At 38.6% G+C, this 20,545-nt stretch overlaps 1 protein-coding gene and 1 long non-coding RNA gene across 5 annotated transcripts in view; one reads left to right on the forward strand and one right to left on the reverse strand.

Annotated features, from left to right (window-relative positions):
• LOC307043122 overlaps nt 1–232 on the reverse strand; it is an 18,286-nt gene extending 18,054 nt beyond the window's left edge. For both annotated transcript variants that reach the window (XR_013809287.1, XR_013809288.1), the window contains exon 1: nt 20–232. This is a non-coding gene — a long non-coding RNA (uncharacterized lncRNA). The remainder of the gene's footprint in view (nt 1–19) is intronic.
• The window catches only part of adcy1a (adenylate cyclase 1a), a 55,970-nt gene that overhangs the window by 24,492 nt on the left and 10,933 nt on the right, over nt 1–20,545 (forward strand). For all 3 annotated transcript variants that reach the window (XR_013809250.1, XM_079687079.1, XM_079687080.1), the window contains exons 9-15: nt 3,136–3,330; nt 8,246–8,343; nt 8,510–8,594; nt 10,211–10,300; nt 13,637–13,893; nt 14,014–14,140; nt 15,502–15,618. Coding sequence is in view for 2 of the 3 variants with exons in the window: in XM_079687079.1 (XP_079543205.1) it covers nt 3,136–3,330; nt 8,246–8,343; nt 8,510–8,594; nt 10,211–10,300; nt 13,637–13,893; nt 14,014–14,140; nt 15,502–15,618 (969 nt within the window). In the remaining variant the exon portion in view is untranslated. The remainder of the gene's footprint in view (nt 1–3,135; nt 3,331–8,245; nt 8,344–8,509; nt 8,595–10,210; nt 10,301–13,636; nt 13,894–14,013; nt 14,141–15,501; nt 15,619–20,545) is intronic.

The following is a 20,545-nucleotide window of genomic DNA, read 5'->3' on the forward strand; positions in this document are numbered from 1 at the left end:
AATAAAAAAAGGAACTCACCTTGTGATAAACCTGCAAGAGAAAAAGCATTTGAGCTCCATACTGTTTCAGAAATAATCTTTGATGTGGTTTAGAACAGGATGGCGTTTTATCACAGCAGAATTTAACTTTATCTCCGGTAAAATTCTGATCAGGCATTAGCTCCGTCTCCTCTTTTATTTGTTTTCAAGCTAAGGACCCAAAGTCTGCGTTTCTCTAACAGGGCTGCAAAAGTGGGGTGTATGAGCAGTATGAGGCATGGCTACAATGGGTGATCTGTTTGGTATTTTAAGCAAAACACTTCACAGACATGTTTTGTATAGGTATGGCTCTACAATATATTTGTCCAATATAGCATAATAGGTCCACTTTAAACGGGTAAACATGCAAAAAAAAAATCAGATAAGTGTTAGCTTAGTTTTAGTTTTAAATGAATGCTTAGCCTTTGTAAACACACAACATTGCTGTAGCTTGTTACCACGTTTGATTAAAAGTTAAGGTAATGTGCTAAACTTTCCGTGGTTGTCTAAAATGATAACGTTACTTTTTTTCAATTAGCTATTTCACTATTTGATATCATACATAATAACATGCTAACAAAACCGGGCTAACATGCCAACCCGGTGTCAGTACCATATGTGCTTGGGCTACCAGATCTGTTCGGGGTCCGTCGCTTACCAATGACGTCACGCGTTGTGATTGGCTGCACGGTAATCGCTCGCTGATTGGTGTAACTAGGGGCGCTGACTAGGGTATACCGGGGGTCTGATCAAAGACGAATGAGAGAAATAAATGTACAGTTATGGTCAAACAGGAGTTAAATCAATTTCTCCCTTATTGTAAGAATGTATTTCACCATATTCATATTTAAATGATCGGGAAATTACGTTGTAATGATAATAAATCACCTGCCTCATTCAGATTAATGTTGATTGTTATTTTTTATGTTTGAATGTGAAAAAAGAACAATCGACAGTGTTGTAGAGCCGATGAATGGGAGTCGGAGGCGGCGTGTTTAGTATGGAACACCACACTTTATTTTCCATCACATTACAGCAAAGCAGGATGATATTGTATACAGGCTACACAAGCTAGAATGACAACACAACACAGGTGCACTCACTAACTCGTCCGTGGTGCAACACACACTATATAACACAATGAATTGTGTCCCGTAAATGTCACCAGTGTAAACATAATTATTCAAATAACCCAATTTGTGTTCTGTGAAACGGTAAAAGATACTACATTGTTTTTGTTACTTTTGTTGCAGTGTCTTAAATTTTATTTAGGTTAACTTCCTGTTTTATTTAAGAATTATTATTATTACCTCTTGGGTTGCCGTACAGCCAATGCGTGACGTAATTGGTAAGCGAAACGGAACCCAAACACATATGGTAGGCCGAGCACATATGGTACTGACACCGGTCTCACAGCATTTTGTGTTAAAGTCACAAAATGAATCTATTGATTCGTGTTCACCAACAAGATTTTTCGTGTCACACAGAACGATTTTAAAAGCAATGTCAATAATAACAAATTAGAAGGAAAAAGAGATTTGAAAAAATACAGATTTCAGTATTCTGAGGCTCTGAGCCCCATTTATTTTCCTCACCAACGGCAAAAATGATACGATTTAAAATAAAAACAATAATCGTGGCTTGATATTGAGTAAGAAAATGTTTTATGAACCACACAGCTTCTGGCCTTCCAAGACCCGACCGGACAAAAAGACGTGGTGCAGGCACGAAACATACTACCAATAGAAATACATTGCTTTTAAAATCGTTCTGTGTGACACAAAAAAAATGGGGAAATCGCGTTGGTGAACACGAATCAATATATTATTTCGTGACTATTACACGAAATGCCGTGAGACTGGGTTGAACATGCGGAAGTAATAAATGTCACATGCTAAATGCTGTATGCTAACTGTAGACATGTTGACTTGCTAACGTTTTAGCTTTCAGCTTTGTCTAAAAGCACCTTAAGCTACAGTACATCTTGTTTTAATAGTCAGAATAAGCAACATGATATATACTCACATACAGTAGCTACTGTGCGTAGAAAATGAAATCATGTAGCAGCAGCATTAAGAGCATAACATGCCAAGGCCTTATTTATATCAGTTGAACTAGCTAGGTGTGACAGAGCCCTCATACACAGGTGTATTTTATTTTATTTATCATCACTGTTTTCTATTCGGGAATTCCTGTCACAGGGCTCTGGTCGTGTCAATGCTGGCTACTTACAGGGACAGTTAAATGGAACAGATATTAATATAATTAATTACACCTTTGCACATTTAGCAATAACAAGAAGGCTACATGTCAGCTATAGCCTATAAACAAAGTGTTTAAAATGAATAATGTTTCAACGGTCTGAGATGTCCTAAATGGCTTCATAAATTGTAGGTATATTTATCATTTATCAACAATTAGAAACTTTGTATCTCTTTCCAGAGGAAATGTGTCCATGCATTTACGTTCTAACTTGTTAACATAAATGTTTAATCCCTCACACTTGAACTTCACCCATCTACAATTTGTGCAGAATGCCTTTATGCAAACGCATTAAAAGGCACCATACATTCCTTGCATTAGCTCCCAGTCCGCTATCATATTTAAGTCAATAACACCCTATAAGTTGTGACCTCAGACAAAGGTTCAGATTCCACAGGTTATGAAGTTCATTTTTCGGTTCCTTTAGTCATTTTAGACATAGTTTTTTTTTCTTTCTTTTTTTTATGCATTGTTAGTCAATTTGTATTTTAGCCAATGCTTGTAGCCTTCGTTGACTTATTTTACAACCATTAACTTGAACTTACTTTAGCCAACAGTTTAGCTCTGAATCCTCAAAAGTTTAAGTGGTAAAGCCAAACAAATCAACCCGACTGAGGATGATGATCTATTATGTTATCTGTCCAAATTACATCACACAATTTAGTGTTTGATGCATTGCAGCCTCACAGATGCTTTTCATCTGTTTTCCACTGATGTTTGTGAATGTTACAGTGGTGAAATGCTGACTTCACAAACTCTGCGTTGGTATTCCTCACAACACCAGCCAGCTGTCGCACATCAGCCAGGCCTTGCCTCTGCAGAGACTGATTGTGTTGTCTTCTTGTTGTCTGACAGCGGAGAGCCCTGCGGACTGCTCCAGATAAGCTGAGAAATCGGACTTCTTCCTCAGCCGCCGCCGTGCAGCACTCCCCGGGAACACGAGTCAACCGCTACATCGGGCGGCTCATCGAGGCGCGGCAGACCGAGTCCGAGACAACAGACCTCAACTACATCACCCTGTTCTACAGGAGCAGAGACAGGGAGCGTAGGGTGAGGAATCACTCACTGAACATCTGCAAAGAAACTCGGATTATTTTTACAAATGCATACTTTCCTCATCACACAACATCATGCCTCGTGACTGCAGCCCCCCACCCGATCTTATTCTCAGTCTCTAATTTCTCCCCTTTCTCCCTCTCTCCCACGCATCAGCATGTGTGTGTGTGTGTGTGTGTGTGTGTGTGTGTGTGTGTGTGTGTGTGTGTGTGTGTGTGTGTGTGTGTGTGTGTGTGTGTGTGTGTGTGTGTGTGTGTGTGTGTGTGTGAGGAATCCACCCACCCTCTCAGGAGGGGGTGCAGATAATGATTTGGGAACGTCTGAGCGGCACACGTGATATCTTTCTCCTGTGTCTGCGTGGGTAGAGTCATAAAGGAGACACAGAACAGGGATGGGTTCAGGGCCGGCCCTGACCAATTTGCTGCCCTAGGCAAGATTTTAGCAGGCGCCCCCCCCCCCCCAAAAAAGCAGACACTCACTATGACCTGCGCATGCATGCACGGTTGTGGCATTTATTTAATATTGAAGTTAAAAGCATCAATCTGGTGCACTTTGAGAGCAACATTAAGAGATCTATGGATACATCTCTCAACACCCATATGAAACAGAACTGTAAGCAGATTTTCTTCTTATTTATGGATATTTTACAAATCACTCCCCTTTTAAACTGTATTCTATTAATAACAACTTTTTTTACTGTCATATAGTATTTTATACTATAAGAGAATAGATGAAAATCTATTCTCTTATTTTTGTATAACTATAATGATCATTTAAAGGTGTGCCTTTACCTCACTGAGCTGAGGTTATCAGAGCCTCTCAGTCTTTCAGGAGAGAGCTCTCTAAAGCTCTCCCCCCACAGTAAATTCCAATGTTAATAAAAGCTGTATACGTTTTTTGGGAGTTTGATTTATTTTAAATTAACACAAATACAAAATGAAAACCTATAATTGCACACTAAAACCATGATTTCAAAAAAATAACTATTTCACATAAACCTCTGGTTTTTACTGGGGCTGGGGCGGTTCAACTTGATTTTGGGGGGGGTGCACCATAGTGTATGGGCGCTGTACGCAATATAGGCGTAGCTCTGTTAGTATAAGATAGTAAGATGTACTTTGTTGATCCAAAATCGGGAAATTGTGTTGTTATGAAATAAAAAATTAAAATATTTTTTAAATTTCTAACTTTTTTTTTTTTTTTTTCTCACACACACATTGATTGGTGCGCCCTTAGCATTCGCCTATACTGCCTATGCCAAGGGCCGGCCCTGGATGGGTTTGTGTGTGTGTGTGTGTGTGTGTGTGTGTGTGTGTGTGTGTGTGTGTGTGCGTGTGTGCGTGTGTGCGTGCGTGCGTGCGTGTGTGTGTGTGCAGTGCCGGCCCGACACATTAAGCGACATAAGCGGCCGCTAGGGGCCCTTAGTAAAAAAAAGAAAAAAGAAAAAAAGAATAATAATAATCTCAGTACACGTCGGCGTGAAAAGTATGTTTAATTAATTCTGTTAATATGCCTAGATTGCCTACTCTCAAAGTAATGTATTATATTATTGAGTCAATCATATAATAGGCAAGACACTGACTAGACCAACCAGAGAGTTGAATGGAAATAAACATCTGTCTTATTGGCTGACAGGTACCTATCCTGTGAGCTGTGACAATGTTTAAACTGTCAGTCGGACTCAGAGTTTTTGAAGATGGACATAAGAACATATTTTCTTAAAAAAGACGACAATTCTCAAGTGGTGGCTCACACATGAGAATGGTATGTAAATGTCAGTAAACTTCCAAGATATGCGAACATGTAAGCAAAGCATAAATTACAGCTACGTTGAAGTTACTTCGAATCGCGGGGGTAAGCTAAACCGTTAGCAAGTAGCTATAGCTAGCCAGATATATTAAATAAATACTTAAGAGGTTTCTCAATACTCAAATTTCCCCTCCTCGACTCCTCGGTCCTCCGGTAGTGACCCGGAAATGAATTTCAGCGCGCCATTTTGAAGGACATCTCATTTCTCTAAATGCACTCCGAGGACCGAGCATCGAGTGTCGAGGAGGCTCTCTGGAGGAGCTCTAACCGAGGAGACACTGATGGGTCCTCCACAGCTCCTCCACGGATGCATTTCCGGGAACGGTGGAGGCGTGACGCACGGCCGGACTTATCTCAGCCAATGACAGCTCTGCATGCATCCCTTGGATATTGTTTTAGAAACTGCTTTCATCGCAACGCGATGTTTACAGAGAGAACAGCTGTGAGGTCCGTGCAGAAAGCAGAGCAATGTGTATAATATATATCACTCAGTATAACAGGCCTACTCTCTTTATTTGCTTTAGTTTAGTAGATATCTACAAACAGAGAGTCGATATTTTTCTAAGACCATTTAGTGCTTCACATAATAAAATATACAACGGCTGTAGCCTGATTATGCTTTAGGAGCAGTAGGTGTGTGTGGTACAGTGTGTAGGTGTGTGTGTGGTACAGTGTGTGTGTTGTACAGTGCGTAGATGCGGCGGACAGACGGGTCTCAGTTGGTTTGGTGTCCTATGCTTACTTTTAATACTTGTACAACTTTTGGCCCGTAATTTCAATTCCCCATTTCAGCGACCAGAGAGAGGGGGGGGGGAGGGTATCCAGTCTCTGATTGTGTTACGTTATTATGAGAGTGCTCTCATACTTGTTTTATTCTGAAATTGTATATATTTATATAAATATATGTGTGTGTGTATATGTCCGTATCTGTAGCCTGTTATTGTCTCATTATACCGCACTGTCAATGAATTAAAAGTAAATATATATAAGTCGTCATGAACACATCTGTCCATCAGACAGAGGGCTGCTGTGCCTCCTGTCATCATTAATGGACGTCTCTTTAAAATGACCGCTCAGAGGAGAGGAGTTCTCATTTCTCTAACCGCCTGCTGCTTCCACTCCTTTCTCCTCGGTTCCCCTCCTCAGTCCTCCGCTCGCATCTCCTGTGGGCGGCACCAAGTCTCGAGGAGAGGAGTCGAGGATAGGAGTCGAGGAGGGGAAATTTGATTATTGAGAAACCTCTTTTGTCATACAATCTAAATGTAATGTTTTTTAGCGTTACCTGGTGATTTCAAAGAAAGCTCTCTGGAAAATGTCGACTTACTGTTCGACATGAAGCTAGAAGCTACCTTACAGTACACAGTTGATACTGAGTTCTGTCAGTTAAAGTGTTTCATAGTTAGCTTAGCTAAGCATCAACCTAGCAATGAAATGATGTTATGTGACAGTATTTCTGAGAAAAGGTCAGCTGAAATTGTGGCATGCCACTGCTTTACGTGTCGACAGCATGTTTGAACGTATTTGCAGTAGTAAATGTGGCTGTTTGGCCACTGACGTTGCCATAACAACACCTGAATTTAAATGTGCAACCTCTTTTTGTGACAGATTTTTTCATGAAATTATAATTATTCTGAATGATATTCCTATTGACAGCTAGTTTCTATGTGAACATTATGAGATGGACAGCCAGAGAGAATAAATGAAAAACAGTTGTGAAATACTATATGACAAAACAAGAATACAGTTTAAAAGGGGAGGGATTTGTAAAATATAAGAAAAATAAAATCTGTTTACAGTTCTGTTTCATATGGATGTTGAGAGATGTATCCATAGATCTCTTAATTTTGCTCTCAAAGTGCACCAGATTGATGCTTTTAACTTCATTATTTAAAAAAAATCTTCCCGGGGGAGCATGCCCCCGGACCCCCCTAGCGGAGATGAGGACCCCCCCTAGAGGATGTTAGGTCCACGGTGTTTACATGCTTATTTATACAATATGTGTGCTCATTCTAACATCATAAGACAAAAGTTGGTTCCGTGTTGTGTGTATTGAGAACGCGCTAGAGTGAGGGGGGCCCCCAAGCCAAAGCTCGCTTAGGGCCCCCAAAAGTCTAGGGCCGGCCCTGTGTGTGTGTGTGTGTGTGTGTGTATGTGTGTGTGTGTTTGTGTGTGTGTGTGTGTGTGTGTGTGTGTGTGTTTGTGTGTGTGTGTGTGTGTGTGTGTGTGTGTGTGTGTGTGTGTGTGTGTGTGTGTGTGTGTGTGTGTGTGTGTGTGTGTGTGTGTGTGATCTTTACATTAGAACTGGTAGCAGAATAATTAAAACCCTACACACATTTTTAAAAAGCCCCATCCTTGCCACCAACAAAACGATATTAAGACTAAGATATCAGAGGTACAAAAACTTGACTTCCCTTCCATTTTCACCCTGATTGGGGCTGCGTTAATTATCATGCTATATTTGCATTTAGTAATTGTCTTGAAGGTTGGAGTATTTGCTGCTAAGATTAGATTAGATGTATTGTCCCGAGGGGGAAATTCATTTTCACAGAACTGTACATGTACACAATATACACACAATATATAAACAACCATAATAAAATAGACAATAACAGATAGCAACACACATGGCAGTTACATTCAGCGAGGCCTGTTATTTAAGGCAGCAATGACTGCAGGAAACAAGCTTTATCCAAATCGAGCTCTTTTATATTTCAATGTTCTGTACTCACGCCCGTGTGGCAGTGGGGCGAGGTACTGACTGAGTTGGACTGTGATGTCCAGTTCTGTTGTAGTTGCGATGTGTGAGATGGCCCTGTTGTTTAGCACTGTGAGGTGCTCAATACACCTTAAAATGTTCAGGCCAATCACTTACTTATGTTAGTCTTTATGAAGAAAAACATTCTTGCAATGGGCGCAAAGTGATGATCATCACATTGGAAATAATGTTCTTACACAATGTCAAACTTTGGTGTTAAAACATGGTCATGATTTTCCATGGAGAAGGGTATTTGACCGAATCTTACCTAGAACCAGATACACATAAAATAATGGATCGAAGCTTCCTATGTTGACTTTTCCTCTCTTGTTTGTCGTTTCTTAGTATCACCAGGTGTATGATGACCATTTCATCAGCGCGGTGGTTCTCTCTCTGATCCTTGCTGCACTGTTTGGCCTTATCTATTTGCTAATGATCCCACAGTACGTACACACGAACACACACTCCTCCACATTTGCAGTTTGTCAATTTTTTGTAATTGGATTGGTCGTGCTCTGGTGTGACAATTAAAAAGGAAGGTGTTTTTACTGCAGTCAGTGGAAAAGTGGGAAAGCCCTTCTCACTCTGGTCTCTCCTCTGCTCTCTCAGGGGGATGCTGGTGCTGCTGCTGCTGGTGCTGTGTGTGTGTTTCCACGTGGCCTGTGTCATGTACCTGCATCTCACCAGTGTTCAGGTAGGAATCCTACAGCTCCTCCCACATGCTGCTGCTCAGAGACTTGACTCTGTTTATGGAGTAGTGCAGTAGTAATGTATTTTTGTAGAGGAACCAGAAGTTATCATCAGAAGGGCTCCCTCGACAAAAGCCAATGGGATTTTCCATTGGATTTTCAAATATTGCAGGAAATAAGACCTGTGACAAAAACACATTTATTAAACGGACATGTTTTATTCAACAGCATAATCTTCTCATGTTAATGTCACTCTTTGATTTTTGAAAAATAAATGCAATTAGCAAAGTTAAAAAGTTGACTTTAAAAACAGACTCGTGTTTGATTTAATGACGGTTAATAATCTAGTGTGATTTTTGTTAGAAACAGACCATTTTACACCTTTCACATTCAAAAGTGAAGAAATGTATTGACATTGAATAATATGTCATAGAACAAAACGTGAACATGTCTTCAGCTTTTATTAACCACAGTCCTTATTTCTAACCAAAACAAATAGTTGACTTTGAGATGAGGGAACTGGATACTATCTAATTTCCATGTTTTTTTTAGGTTGCCCTGAAGCCCTTTCTCACGTGATAGCACTCTCTTGAGAGTTGCAAAATAAAAGCATCAGGTGCTCTGAACAGTAAGAGCTGCGATATCGAAAAACAAGTTCTTATATTTACAATAGAAATGCCACATTTAGTGTTGTTGTACCAAGATGAGGATTGTAGCTTCAACCAGGAATTTAACACTATGACTACAACATTCTTTTATGAGATGAATGTGTCTACATCATTTCCGAAAGTTCAACAGCCAAATTGCTTACAAATAAATCGGTAGAAGTAGTGAATGTTTTGCCTTTTTGCTTTTTAAACGACTTAAACAAGTAGATGATGATCAATTTTGGTGCCCATTTAGTCTTATCTTTTAATTGTCTCTGCACTATATTTCTTTAAACAGACCATTTGGATGCATACTCACCTTTTAAAACACAAATTGTCTGTTCAAAGTCACAAAGACTTTATCTGCACTTTATTCTAAACTCAACTTCTTGGTTAAACTAACTTCTGGAAAAGAAAGATTATAAAGATAAATATTTAAGAAAACTGTGTGATTGTTAGTTACCTTCTCAGCACACAGTTTATATAAGGCATAATGCATACTTATGTATACTACTCCACTACATTTCAGAGGGAAATATTGTACTTTTTACTTTACTTTTTTGATATACATTGATCTTAAATTAGCTGCTTCAATGCAGAACTGTTATTTGAAACTGAGCATTTATACTCTTTGGTATTTCCAATGTTAACTTTATAAAAGATCTGAGTACTTCCTCTCATACTGCATACTTGGGGGCTGGAGTGTCCGTGCCATCTTTTCTTCTTTTTATTCTTCATACCCTTTATATGACACTGTGTTATCATGCTACATTGAACTGTCATCATATCCTTTAAGCATTTCCTCTAATGGAGCTGCGTGTAATGAGCCACAACACAAAACTCATTCATTTCATTTCCATTCCTGGCTAATGAATTGTCCAAATGAAATGCTATTGAGGTAGATAAACAGGTGCTTCCTTTACTTGCTCCTTCTTTTTCCCAACCTCCCTTTTCCCTGCTTCCTCTGGTTTTAGTGCCAACCGGGCTGCCTCACCATCCAGATCCGAACAGTGCTGTGTGTCTTCCTCGTTCTGCTCACATACTCTGTTACCCAGGCCTGTGTGGTAAGTGTGTGCAGTTGTGTACAGTGTATTACATTTAAAAACATTTTTTAAACACGATTGACATAGGTTGAAACAAATTAAAAAAAGTTGAGTGTGAAAGTGTGACCTTGAAAACACGGCAATGACAGATAGAACAAAAACTTGAGTTAAGTTGAACTTTTTTGTCTTTTTAGTGGATAGCGTTGTTCTGTTTTAACTAACTAAGTAAAAGTACAAAAGTATTAGCATCAAAATGTAGTTTAAGTACAAACCATAAAAGTATTCATTCTGCACAATGCCTCGTTTCAGAATAATTACATGCTGTGTAGATTAGTAGTACATTACTGCATTTTACCTTCAGCACATCATGTGTTTGTTGTATACAAAGAATTTGTAACTGTGGGTGTTAACATAAATGAAGTGGAGTAGAAGTATAAAGAAGCACTTAATTAAAGTACAAATATGTAAAAAAAGAAAGTTAAGTACACAACTTGAGTAGATGTACTTAATTACTTTCCACCACTGAGAAAAAATTATGTTAAGTTTATTCTTTAAGGTAGACCAAGAAATACAGTCGAAGCTCCAGAACATGCAATTAAATAGACCTTTGGTGAACATATTTTTGGTTTGATAAAAATAGTATTTAACAAAGATCCGGATTTCCCCGATCAAAGATACATTTTTTTGATCGTTTTCAACTATTTTGAGTAATTTCAAAAAGTGTTTATTTAGCATTTACTTATTGATCAAAGTGTGTTGATCAACCTAGATTAACATCTTAAAGGGCCCATGTCATGCTTTTCAGGTTATTACCCGTCCCCTTGTGTGTTATGTAGCTTTTTATGCATGTAAACGGTCTGCAGAGTCACAAACCCTCAAAGTACACCCTAAAGCGAGTAAAATTCTAACACAGAAAAGACCTGTCTATGCTGCCCCAGAACGCCTCGTTGGAGATTTTTATTTTTCCATTATTTTCTTCCTGGTCACAGTGACGTAATGTCCAAATGGACCAATCCGTGGAGCTCCTCACACACACTCACTCAGCCTTATCTTTTCTCAGGCTGTGAGTGTGTGGCGAACTGTGTGTGTCGAACAGCCTGGCTGTGTGTGTGTGTGTGTGTGTGTGTGTGTGTGTGTGCGTGCGTGCGTGCGTGCGTGCGTGCGTGCGTGCGTGCGTGCGTGCGTGCGTGCGTGCGTGCGTGTGTGTGCTCAGGCTGAGTTCCGCGGTGTTTCACTGTCTCGCAGACCCCACGCAGCAACCAGGAAACGACACCAGTAATACAGCTCACACTGTCCGCTCCTCGAGCCTCAAAGGGCGGAGCAGCGAGCCCTGCAACGTCCAGCCAACACCGCACCCAGACCCCATGCAGCATTCTCATCTGTTTGTCATTACTGGTGTCATTTTCTGGTTGCTAACAAACGCCATTGTAACACATAATCACTGATGTTCCGCTGTAACAGTGGTGGACTCATCAGAACAGAGTGGGTGAGCTGAACAATCAGAGCACACTGGCTCACAGGGAGGGGGGGGCAGGAGCTCCAACAAGCCGTGTAGGACAGAGAGTGAATACACATACTATACAGTGATGCTGTATGAGAAACCAATGTGATTTTGGATAGATTTACAATGTTGAATGTTCCAAAATATTCAACAATATAAATCTATTCTAGCAGACCTCAACAATGGAATTATGTTCAGCAGAAATGGCCATGTCATGGGACCTTTAATCAGAGACAAGACTTCTCCATTGTAGATGATCAAATATCTATAAGATGATGCATAGTGCGACATGAAAAACCAGGTTTCTTTATGTTTCTTATCAATGTCATACCCCCATAATCAAAACCATTAGTGTGCATGTAAATGTAATAAAAAATATGTATTTATTTCTGACAATTTCTTAAACTTCCAACTGCATTATGCAGAACAAAGCATTTGTGTAGAAACAGTGTCATGATTTAATTTTTATTTGAAGTCTCTGCTGTAATGAGTTGACAGTCACAGCCGAGTAGATGCTGCCGCAGTCTCGGAAGAATACAATATTTATTGTTCAAATGTAAAATACTAATTAAAATATTTTAAACGCAAATTGGTTGGTGTCAGCATCAACCCGTGAACTCTGTCAGGCTCAACTGTGTGTGGGTGTGTGACTACTCTTAGTGTAAAATGACATATAAAGAGAAGGTGTAGCAGCAGCGGTGTAGCGAAGAGATAGCCCCTGCTAGACTTTGATAATTCTTTAATATTGGCTTGTATAATTATTGAATTATTGTTTTTTATTAATGAAGAGCCTGAATAGATGTCTTAAAAAGATTGTTTTGAAAAATTGAAGACACATTAGTGCTTTAAAGCTAATTGCTAACGTTAGCATACTACCATGCTCACAATACTTAATTGCTTTGCTTGTGTGCCCCAGTCTCACAGCATTTCGTGTTATAGTCACAAAATTAATTTAATCTATTGATTCGTGTTCACCAACACGATTTAAAAAAAAAAATTTGTCACACATAACGATTTTAAAAGCAATGTATTTCTATTGGTAGTATATTTCGTGCCTGCACCACGTCTTTTTGTCCGGTCGGGTCTTGGAAGACCAGAAGCTGTGTGGTTCATAAAAACATTTTCTTACTCAATATCTTACCCTAAGCCTAACCCTATCCCTTTTATTTTAAATTGTATAATGTTGGAGTTTTTTTGCTGTCTGCGAGGAAAATAAATGGGGCTCAGAGCCTCAGAATACTGAAATCTGTATTTTTAGTCATCTTTTTTTCCTTCTAATTTGTTATTATTTGGCGCAGGCACGAAACATAGCCTACTACCAATAGAAATACATTACTTCTAAAATCGTTCTCTAATTTGTTATTATTTATATTGCTTTTAAAATCGTTCTGTGTGACACGAAATAAATGGTGAAATTGTGTTGGTGAACACGAATCAATAGATTCATTTTGTGGCTATAACACGAAATGCCGTGAGACTGTGTTGCAACCAGTGCTAATGGGGACCATAATATTGAAAGAACAATGACAATGCTATGTTTAGGTACAATTAGACACTATTTTGGTTTAAATTATCTTGTTGAAGCGAACATTGACTTCCATGAGTTTTAGTAATGATTGTAATAGTGCAGCAGAAAAGGGTTTATTTTCTTTTTTTAAACTCCAATCGCTAATTTAACAGCCTTGTTCTATTGCAGACTAACTCTACCTTCAAACTATTTTATCCATTTTAAAATTGTAGCTTTCTTTGTTTATTGCAAAATCAGTTATGTATATACCATTTTGAAACTCAACCCAAAAGTGACATATGGTTTGTGACACTAATAACCCACCACCTTCTTCTTTCCCTTCCTCCAGGTGGTCTGTGTTCCTTGGAGCAGAGTGGTGTCAAACTTCAGCCTCACAGTGGAGGAGGTCCTCGCGGACACCAACAGCACCGAGGCGGACAGAGCCTGCTCCAACATGTCTTACGGCCTGCTGTCCTGTGTGGCCGGCACCCTCACTCTTGTCCCTTACCTCCGGGTGTCCTCGCTCCCAAAGATTATCCTGCTCCTCCTGCTCTCTGTCACCTACACCGTCGTCATGGAGACCAGCGGCTATCGCCAAGCTGTGGGGTTAGACACGAACTGCATGTGTAGAGTTTTTTTCCAATTGTCCAATTTTGTATTTTTTCTTAATTTCTTTTTTTATTTCCCTAAGAAAAAGAAAACTAATTTTATGTGTGTGTGTTTCAGAGGAGGTTTTCTCCACACACGGGGGTACGATCCTGTGTTGGCTGCCTTGCTGTTTTTTGGTGCTCTGGCTCTTCATTCAAGACAGCTGGACCTGAAGCTGCGGCTCGACTATCTCTGGGCTACTCAGGTACGTCAGTTTGCACAGGGAGCACACCTGTTACAGCTCATACTTGCATACAGCTTTGTCTGTGCACACACTGGGCTCTTGTGCACTGCAAAATAAGTCTTCTCATCAAGTTATGTTTGATGCATCTATGAGGGGTTATTCCTTATGAAGAACTTCCAACAAGGTTTTTCTGGCTCAGATTGGCTGGTTATTTAGCATTAGTTTGTATATCCTTAGCTCTGCTGCTACAGCTCAATGTCTCAGCAAGACACTCAAACCCAAATTGTGTTTACGGACAAATATAATCCTCTTTTGTAGGGTTAGATATCTGAAGTAGAATTGCTTGTGGTTTGTCAATATTGAGATATGTCTCATGGAATGTAAAGCTACCAATCATACAAAATAATTTAAAAAAAACAACACTCACAAAATATAAAGTGCAAAATAAAATGTTAAAATATGCATATACAAAAAGTTATATATATTTTATGCTAATTCGAATATTTTAGCTGGTTTCCAAGGCAAATGAACTGGTTAAGTATTTTCTAAATCAAGTATTATTCTTCTTAATTTAACTGCAGCAATACATTGACAGAAATGTCAGTCATTATTTATTTTAATATAAAATGTCTCTTAAATACAAATATTGTTAGCTACATAAGAATCCAGTATATATTAGGCTCTCTTTTTATTATTATTGTTATTAATCTTATTATAGTATGTTATAGACCGTTGAAACATGGACTCTTCAAAAAGTAAAAATATGTTGGTTCATTTAGACCTGGGTGTAGGCATGATCATACAGTTGGTATGTAGATAATTATTAATTGTATACCGATGTTCCTCGCTGGGTAAGATCATATAATATTGAATAACTGATTAAGTCAAAATATGCGACTTTCTGTTAGTTCATATCTCTTGCGGAATGTATTTGTGTGTTTGTTTTTAATTGGATGTATACCCATCTCTATTTAAACAATTAACAAAAAACCCACAAAAAGGATGATTTGTGATCGAAACAGGTTGAAATATTCTCACTGAACTGCACTGGAAAAGAGTTTAGTTGTATTTAGAAAAATATATAATACTCAATGAATTCAGTGTGTGTTTGAATTGCATGTTTGCACAGTCTTTTGTGGATCTTGACAGGGTGTATGTTTCTATTTTAAGAATGACAGTGAATGTTGTCTTGTTTGCAAATCATTATCTCCCTCTAGTGATAAGGAAAGGCAATTACATCTGCCTCTGAGCTTTGAGCCACATTAAAGGTTCATTGTATCTAGACAAGAGAGCATCAGTTTCACTTTGGAACTACATCCTGTATGCTTCTATAACAACTCATCTCTCTTTTGTCCACGTGTCAATTGTTTGATGGTGTCTAGGCGGAGGAGGAGAGGGGGGACATGGAGAAGGTGAAGCTGGACAACAAGAGGATCCTGTTCAACCTGCTGCCGGCTCATGTGGCTCAGCACTTCCTCATGTCAAACCCCAGGAACATGGTGAGCATCACAGACATGCCACGACTCGTCCAACATGAAGGAGCATTAATCTGACTCTGAACAGGGTTAACACATCTGATTCCAGAAAAAACGTCCCGGTGTTTCCTGATAAACAAGGAAGTTGCTTTTTGTTAACCTGATGTTCAGGTCAAACCCCCCCCAGACATTTAGGTCAAAGCAAATGGCAAAACTTAATTTAAAAATAATATGCATTATGACTTTAAGATCATTAACTCCTGACCTGATTTTGCTTGTCACCCTTCACTACTGAATTAATTAATGTCCTGTTGCAAACAGTTCACTGAAAGATGAATCCTCCCTCCTGCCTGAAGCCTGGAGAGGTTAAAGTGCACAGGAGCACACAAAAAAAATACTGGGAAAAAGTCTAAAAATATAATCAAAATAATATTATTTAATTCTGGTTCACATCTTGTGACCTATTCAATTCATCCTATGACAAATCTGGAGATCCTGCCCCCAACAATGATTTAGGTTGCCTACAGTATAACCATTGTTTTAACTCCACAATAAAACATTCAGACTACTTCTTCTAACTGTATATAAGTCAGGGCCTGTGCTTTCACAGCAATACACCGATGAAAATATATGAATAAAACCAAAAATATGAATGATCTCACTGTTAAGGAGCTACAACATATTGTATTGTATTTTAATTCATTAAGAAGGAAACGCTAATATGAACGTATTCCAACATGCAATAATGATGACAGAACAATATCTTTACATTGTATATTCTATATTATATAACATATTGTTATATTTTAAATACATACATCAGAAATACTAGAATACCAGAATTCAAGTATGTGTATTTTGGAGTACTAGATATGAGTATTATGCGCCGCCTGATACACTTTTTTACTTATATCAGTACCCGGAGTACCACTGAATTATAAAGACATCTCCTGCTAACGGCATGAAATACATAAGTGAGATCAATACAAAATAATTGATTTAGACATGTTATTTTTAAGAACTTTGGTGATATTACACCGTAAGTGTAATGAGATGTGTTTTTCCTTACACTCCTGTCAGCAGCGAAACTAAAAATGATCTTGGGGTGGATCTTTTGGGTGATGAAGTTATGCACACAGTCATTCTCATTACCGCTGGCCTGCTGGTGCTAAAGCCAGTTTACACTGCCAGCTTCTACAGCTGTAAAACTAGATGTTTTCAAATCTGTCATTGTTTTCAACCAAATTACAGTTACAGGCTTTTCTGTTTGAACTTCCCATATCCCATATTTAAAAGACATATGCCCCACAAGTGTTTCAATGGGAGAATATTCCAGCTGTTTAGGACAGGGGCGCTGCCTGACCTGAACATGTGTTAGAGCAGTGGTTCCCAACCTTTTTTCCCAAGAGCCCCCCCAAATTACTCTTGTTGGAAGTTGCGCCCCCCCCCCCCCCCCACACACACACACACACACACACACACAAGGGGGGGGGGGCGCAACAGCGGTAATTAAAGTTTAAAAGTCTCAAAAATGCTGCAACTACTGTCACAAACTGGATGAATGTGAAGTATTTTATTAAAGGAGGATGAAAGCTTAAGGAGCACTATTGGAGTGACTTTTATGGTTATTGGACTCAGGATTCATTCATTTGGATGCCCGCTGTATGAAGAAAATTAAAGGGCGCCGCAAGTGGAAACAATTAACAAAGGGATTAAACTGTTTAAAACATGCTCAAAGTAAGCCGGATTTTGCCGATGTGTTTATGTGGATTCAAAAGTCATAAATAATCTACAAAATGGAGGAGACCGATCTGATCGGAGCAACTGTGACAAATAATCCAACTGAAACCGGCATGGACAATAACTATGTTTTAAAAATGCGCTTATCCAGAAAAGCCTGGTTTGGAAACTTTACGGGGAGAAGTAACATTTCTAGTAAAGAAAGAATTATACATTTCTGTCTTGTTATGCCTTTAATAGCTACTAACTTGAATTTGTATTCAAATTAATTAATTAATTATTTGTTATATTGTATTGTAATGTAGAGACAAGGCTTTTAGTGACAATCATGTATTGCTTTACAATTATATGTAAAAAAAAAAAAATGTCAATAAAAAAAAAAAAGTCTAAATATGATATTTGGCCTCAAATCATCTGAGACCTTGCGCCCCCCCTGCGATCCAAGTGGGGCACGCCCCCCAGGTTGGGAACCACTGGGTTAGAGTGTGAGCTGACAGCTGTGTGTCTGTGTCCACTGAGTGATGCACATCCCCTCCACTGATCTCTGTTCCTTCCTCGCCCCCCTCTTCCCTTTCTCAGTGATGAAAACATACATCCTTTCAGGACATTCAAAGCCCCTCAAGAGTAAAAGTTCAGTTTGTAAACTCTAACGCTGTGTACAGATTCTCCAGGCTAAAAAACTGATCGTATGGACATTTTTGGTTGGCAATGTCAACATTTAGTACCTAAAACTTATGAATGTACATCCTGTCAGTCCTTTTTTAAATGATAACCAAGGGCAACAAAGCAGACCCAAATGATCCTGTTAAAAGCTAAAATATGCATTACATTTATATACATTTTTCAAAATCCTTCATGCAAAAATGTGGCAAACTTTGATTTTACATTAATTCTAAAATCAGCTTAGCATTGCCAAATATATATAACATTGTGAATATTTATCATACATGGTTGCATTCACAAGGGATAATTGTTCGTATGGTACAAAGCATTCATTAAATACAAGATAACTAAGATTAGAAAACAGCTTTAATTTGCAAGCCCTAATTGAACAGCTTAAAAAAAAAACTATGGTAGCATAATGAGCTCAAGAATGAGCTCAAGAATTACAAGAACATTGACCACAAAGGGGGTTTTAATGATGCAAAGTTTACACCTGCAAGAAAACTTTAAAAGTGTTTTAGAAAATTGCAGAAAATGTAAACCAGTGATTTAATATTGTAAGTTTTAGGAGTCCCAGATGTGGGTCAAGCTCCTAAAAATGCAGATCCTACATTTACCATAATGCACATAGACAGCTTCTTTTCAATACACATGTTGTGATTGAAACTCCATATCCCTAGTCTGTATATCAAAGTATTTAATCCTGAGCTGAAATGTCCACGATATCAACACAGTGACATCACCCGGTGTTACTTGACAGAGTTATTGCAGAGCTACAGGAGATACTATTTTAAGATGAATATTTGTTTTGGCTTTCTATTATCATCAATGAACATTTGATGAGATTAAATCAAGTCTATGACATGAATCCATCATAACAGATATTTATTTTCTCATTCGAATTTGGCCCTTTTTAGTTTTAAATAGCTTTCTGGACGACACTGCAGCACTATGTGCATGGATGCATCACTCATAGGCTACGGCCGCACACACAGTGCAGGTTATAAGGTTAAATGCATTGTTAGTTTAGGTCCTGTCATGTGATTTTCTAATAATAACAAAAATATAGATTAGGTGGTCCTTATCCCTCAACAATCAGAGGGCTGTGCATCAGACGGTGCAGGGATCATCTGAGGCTGAGACTAGTAAACACTGGGAGCAGGAAGTTTGTTTCCGGCACATTGGTGAGCACTCGCAGCTACAGTATATAGAAAGACTTCCTCTCTTTCCTCTGGGCTAAAGTTCACCGTACACTGTATTCATAACACAGCGCTGCCAGGAATACAAAGTTTCACCGCTCCAACATAATAAAATAATATTTGTTTTTGTTGCATGGGAACTACGGTGCATTTCGTCTGTTGCTGGACTTAAATGGAACCAAATAGGTCCCAGTTCTCTTTGGTTCTTTTATTTGACATTTATTGGTAACTCAGCACCTGATATGCTGAATTTGTTCTCACAGACAATGTGAAAATGAAGTTCTTTTTAATTTTCTTAACAGTCAGCTGCAATGCATCTGTCTTTTATGTTCTTTTCTAACTACTGGTTATCCCATGGGAACTCTATTTAAGCATCGAAATACATCTTAATTCAATAAAAGTATGCATTATGTGCAAGTAATACAAAATCACATTAAGAACTTGGATGTAGAATATATGGTGAGAAAATCATTGTATGAATCCAATGCTCAAGTATAACACAAGTATAAATCTGAGACAAAACACACGGAAAACACATAATTATTGACTAAAAATTAATAACTGTTGATTAAATATTTTCAAGGTCCATAACTTTGACTCAGTTTATCAGTTTTCTCGCTGATAACAGGCCTGCAACCTTGCTGCTTTGTAAGTGTTTTGTCTCCTTATTCCTTCCCGTTGGCGTCAGCTGATAGAGATAAAGACATGGGACTGGGTGAGAAATCTTCAGAATTGGTTACGTCAAGCGCTGTGTCACTTTGTGTCTGCAGCATAAGTTGTTCTTCTTATAAATCTTCGGTGTTTGTCATCAAGTTCGAGCTCTTCCGTGTCTCATTGTGTTTCGACTCCATGCTCCAGAAGTTTTCATTACAATTACCATAGTAAAGACCATATGAATTATACCTTGTTACCAGTGGCGGCCGGCCCATAGGGGAGCTAGGGTCGCCGCCCCCCCTCTTCCCACATAAAAAAAAAAAAAAATATATATATTTAAAGAATATTTTTAATTTTTTTATTTTTAATAAACAAGGTAAATGTTATATAATTGGTATCAGTAAAATGCATAATCTACAATAAAATCTCGTTTACAATTGTGTTACGATGTCTAAAGTTACTGATAAGTCACATGTTTTCTGCCTGGCCTTGCCCGTGTATCATTAACCTCTCTCGTCTGGGCGGTGCAGCAAGTGCAGCAGAAGCCAACTGTTGCTATCTTTAAACTATGCCGTCGAAACATAATTTCAGCCAATCAGCATCGTCAAATCTGATGGTCACAGGGCGCCTATGTCAGCGCCCAATGCAGTCTGTGAGTATCCTTGTATCATATCCAAGGATACAAAAACAGGAAG

Source organism: Notothenia rossii (assembly GCF_949606895.1).
Source record: "Notothenia rossii genome assembly, chromosome: 1".
NCBI lineage: Eukaryota > Metazoa > Chordata > Actinopteri > Perciformes > Nototheniidae > Notothenia > Notothenia rossii.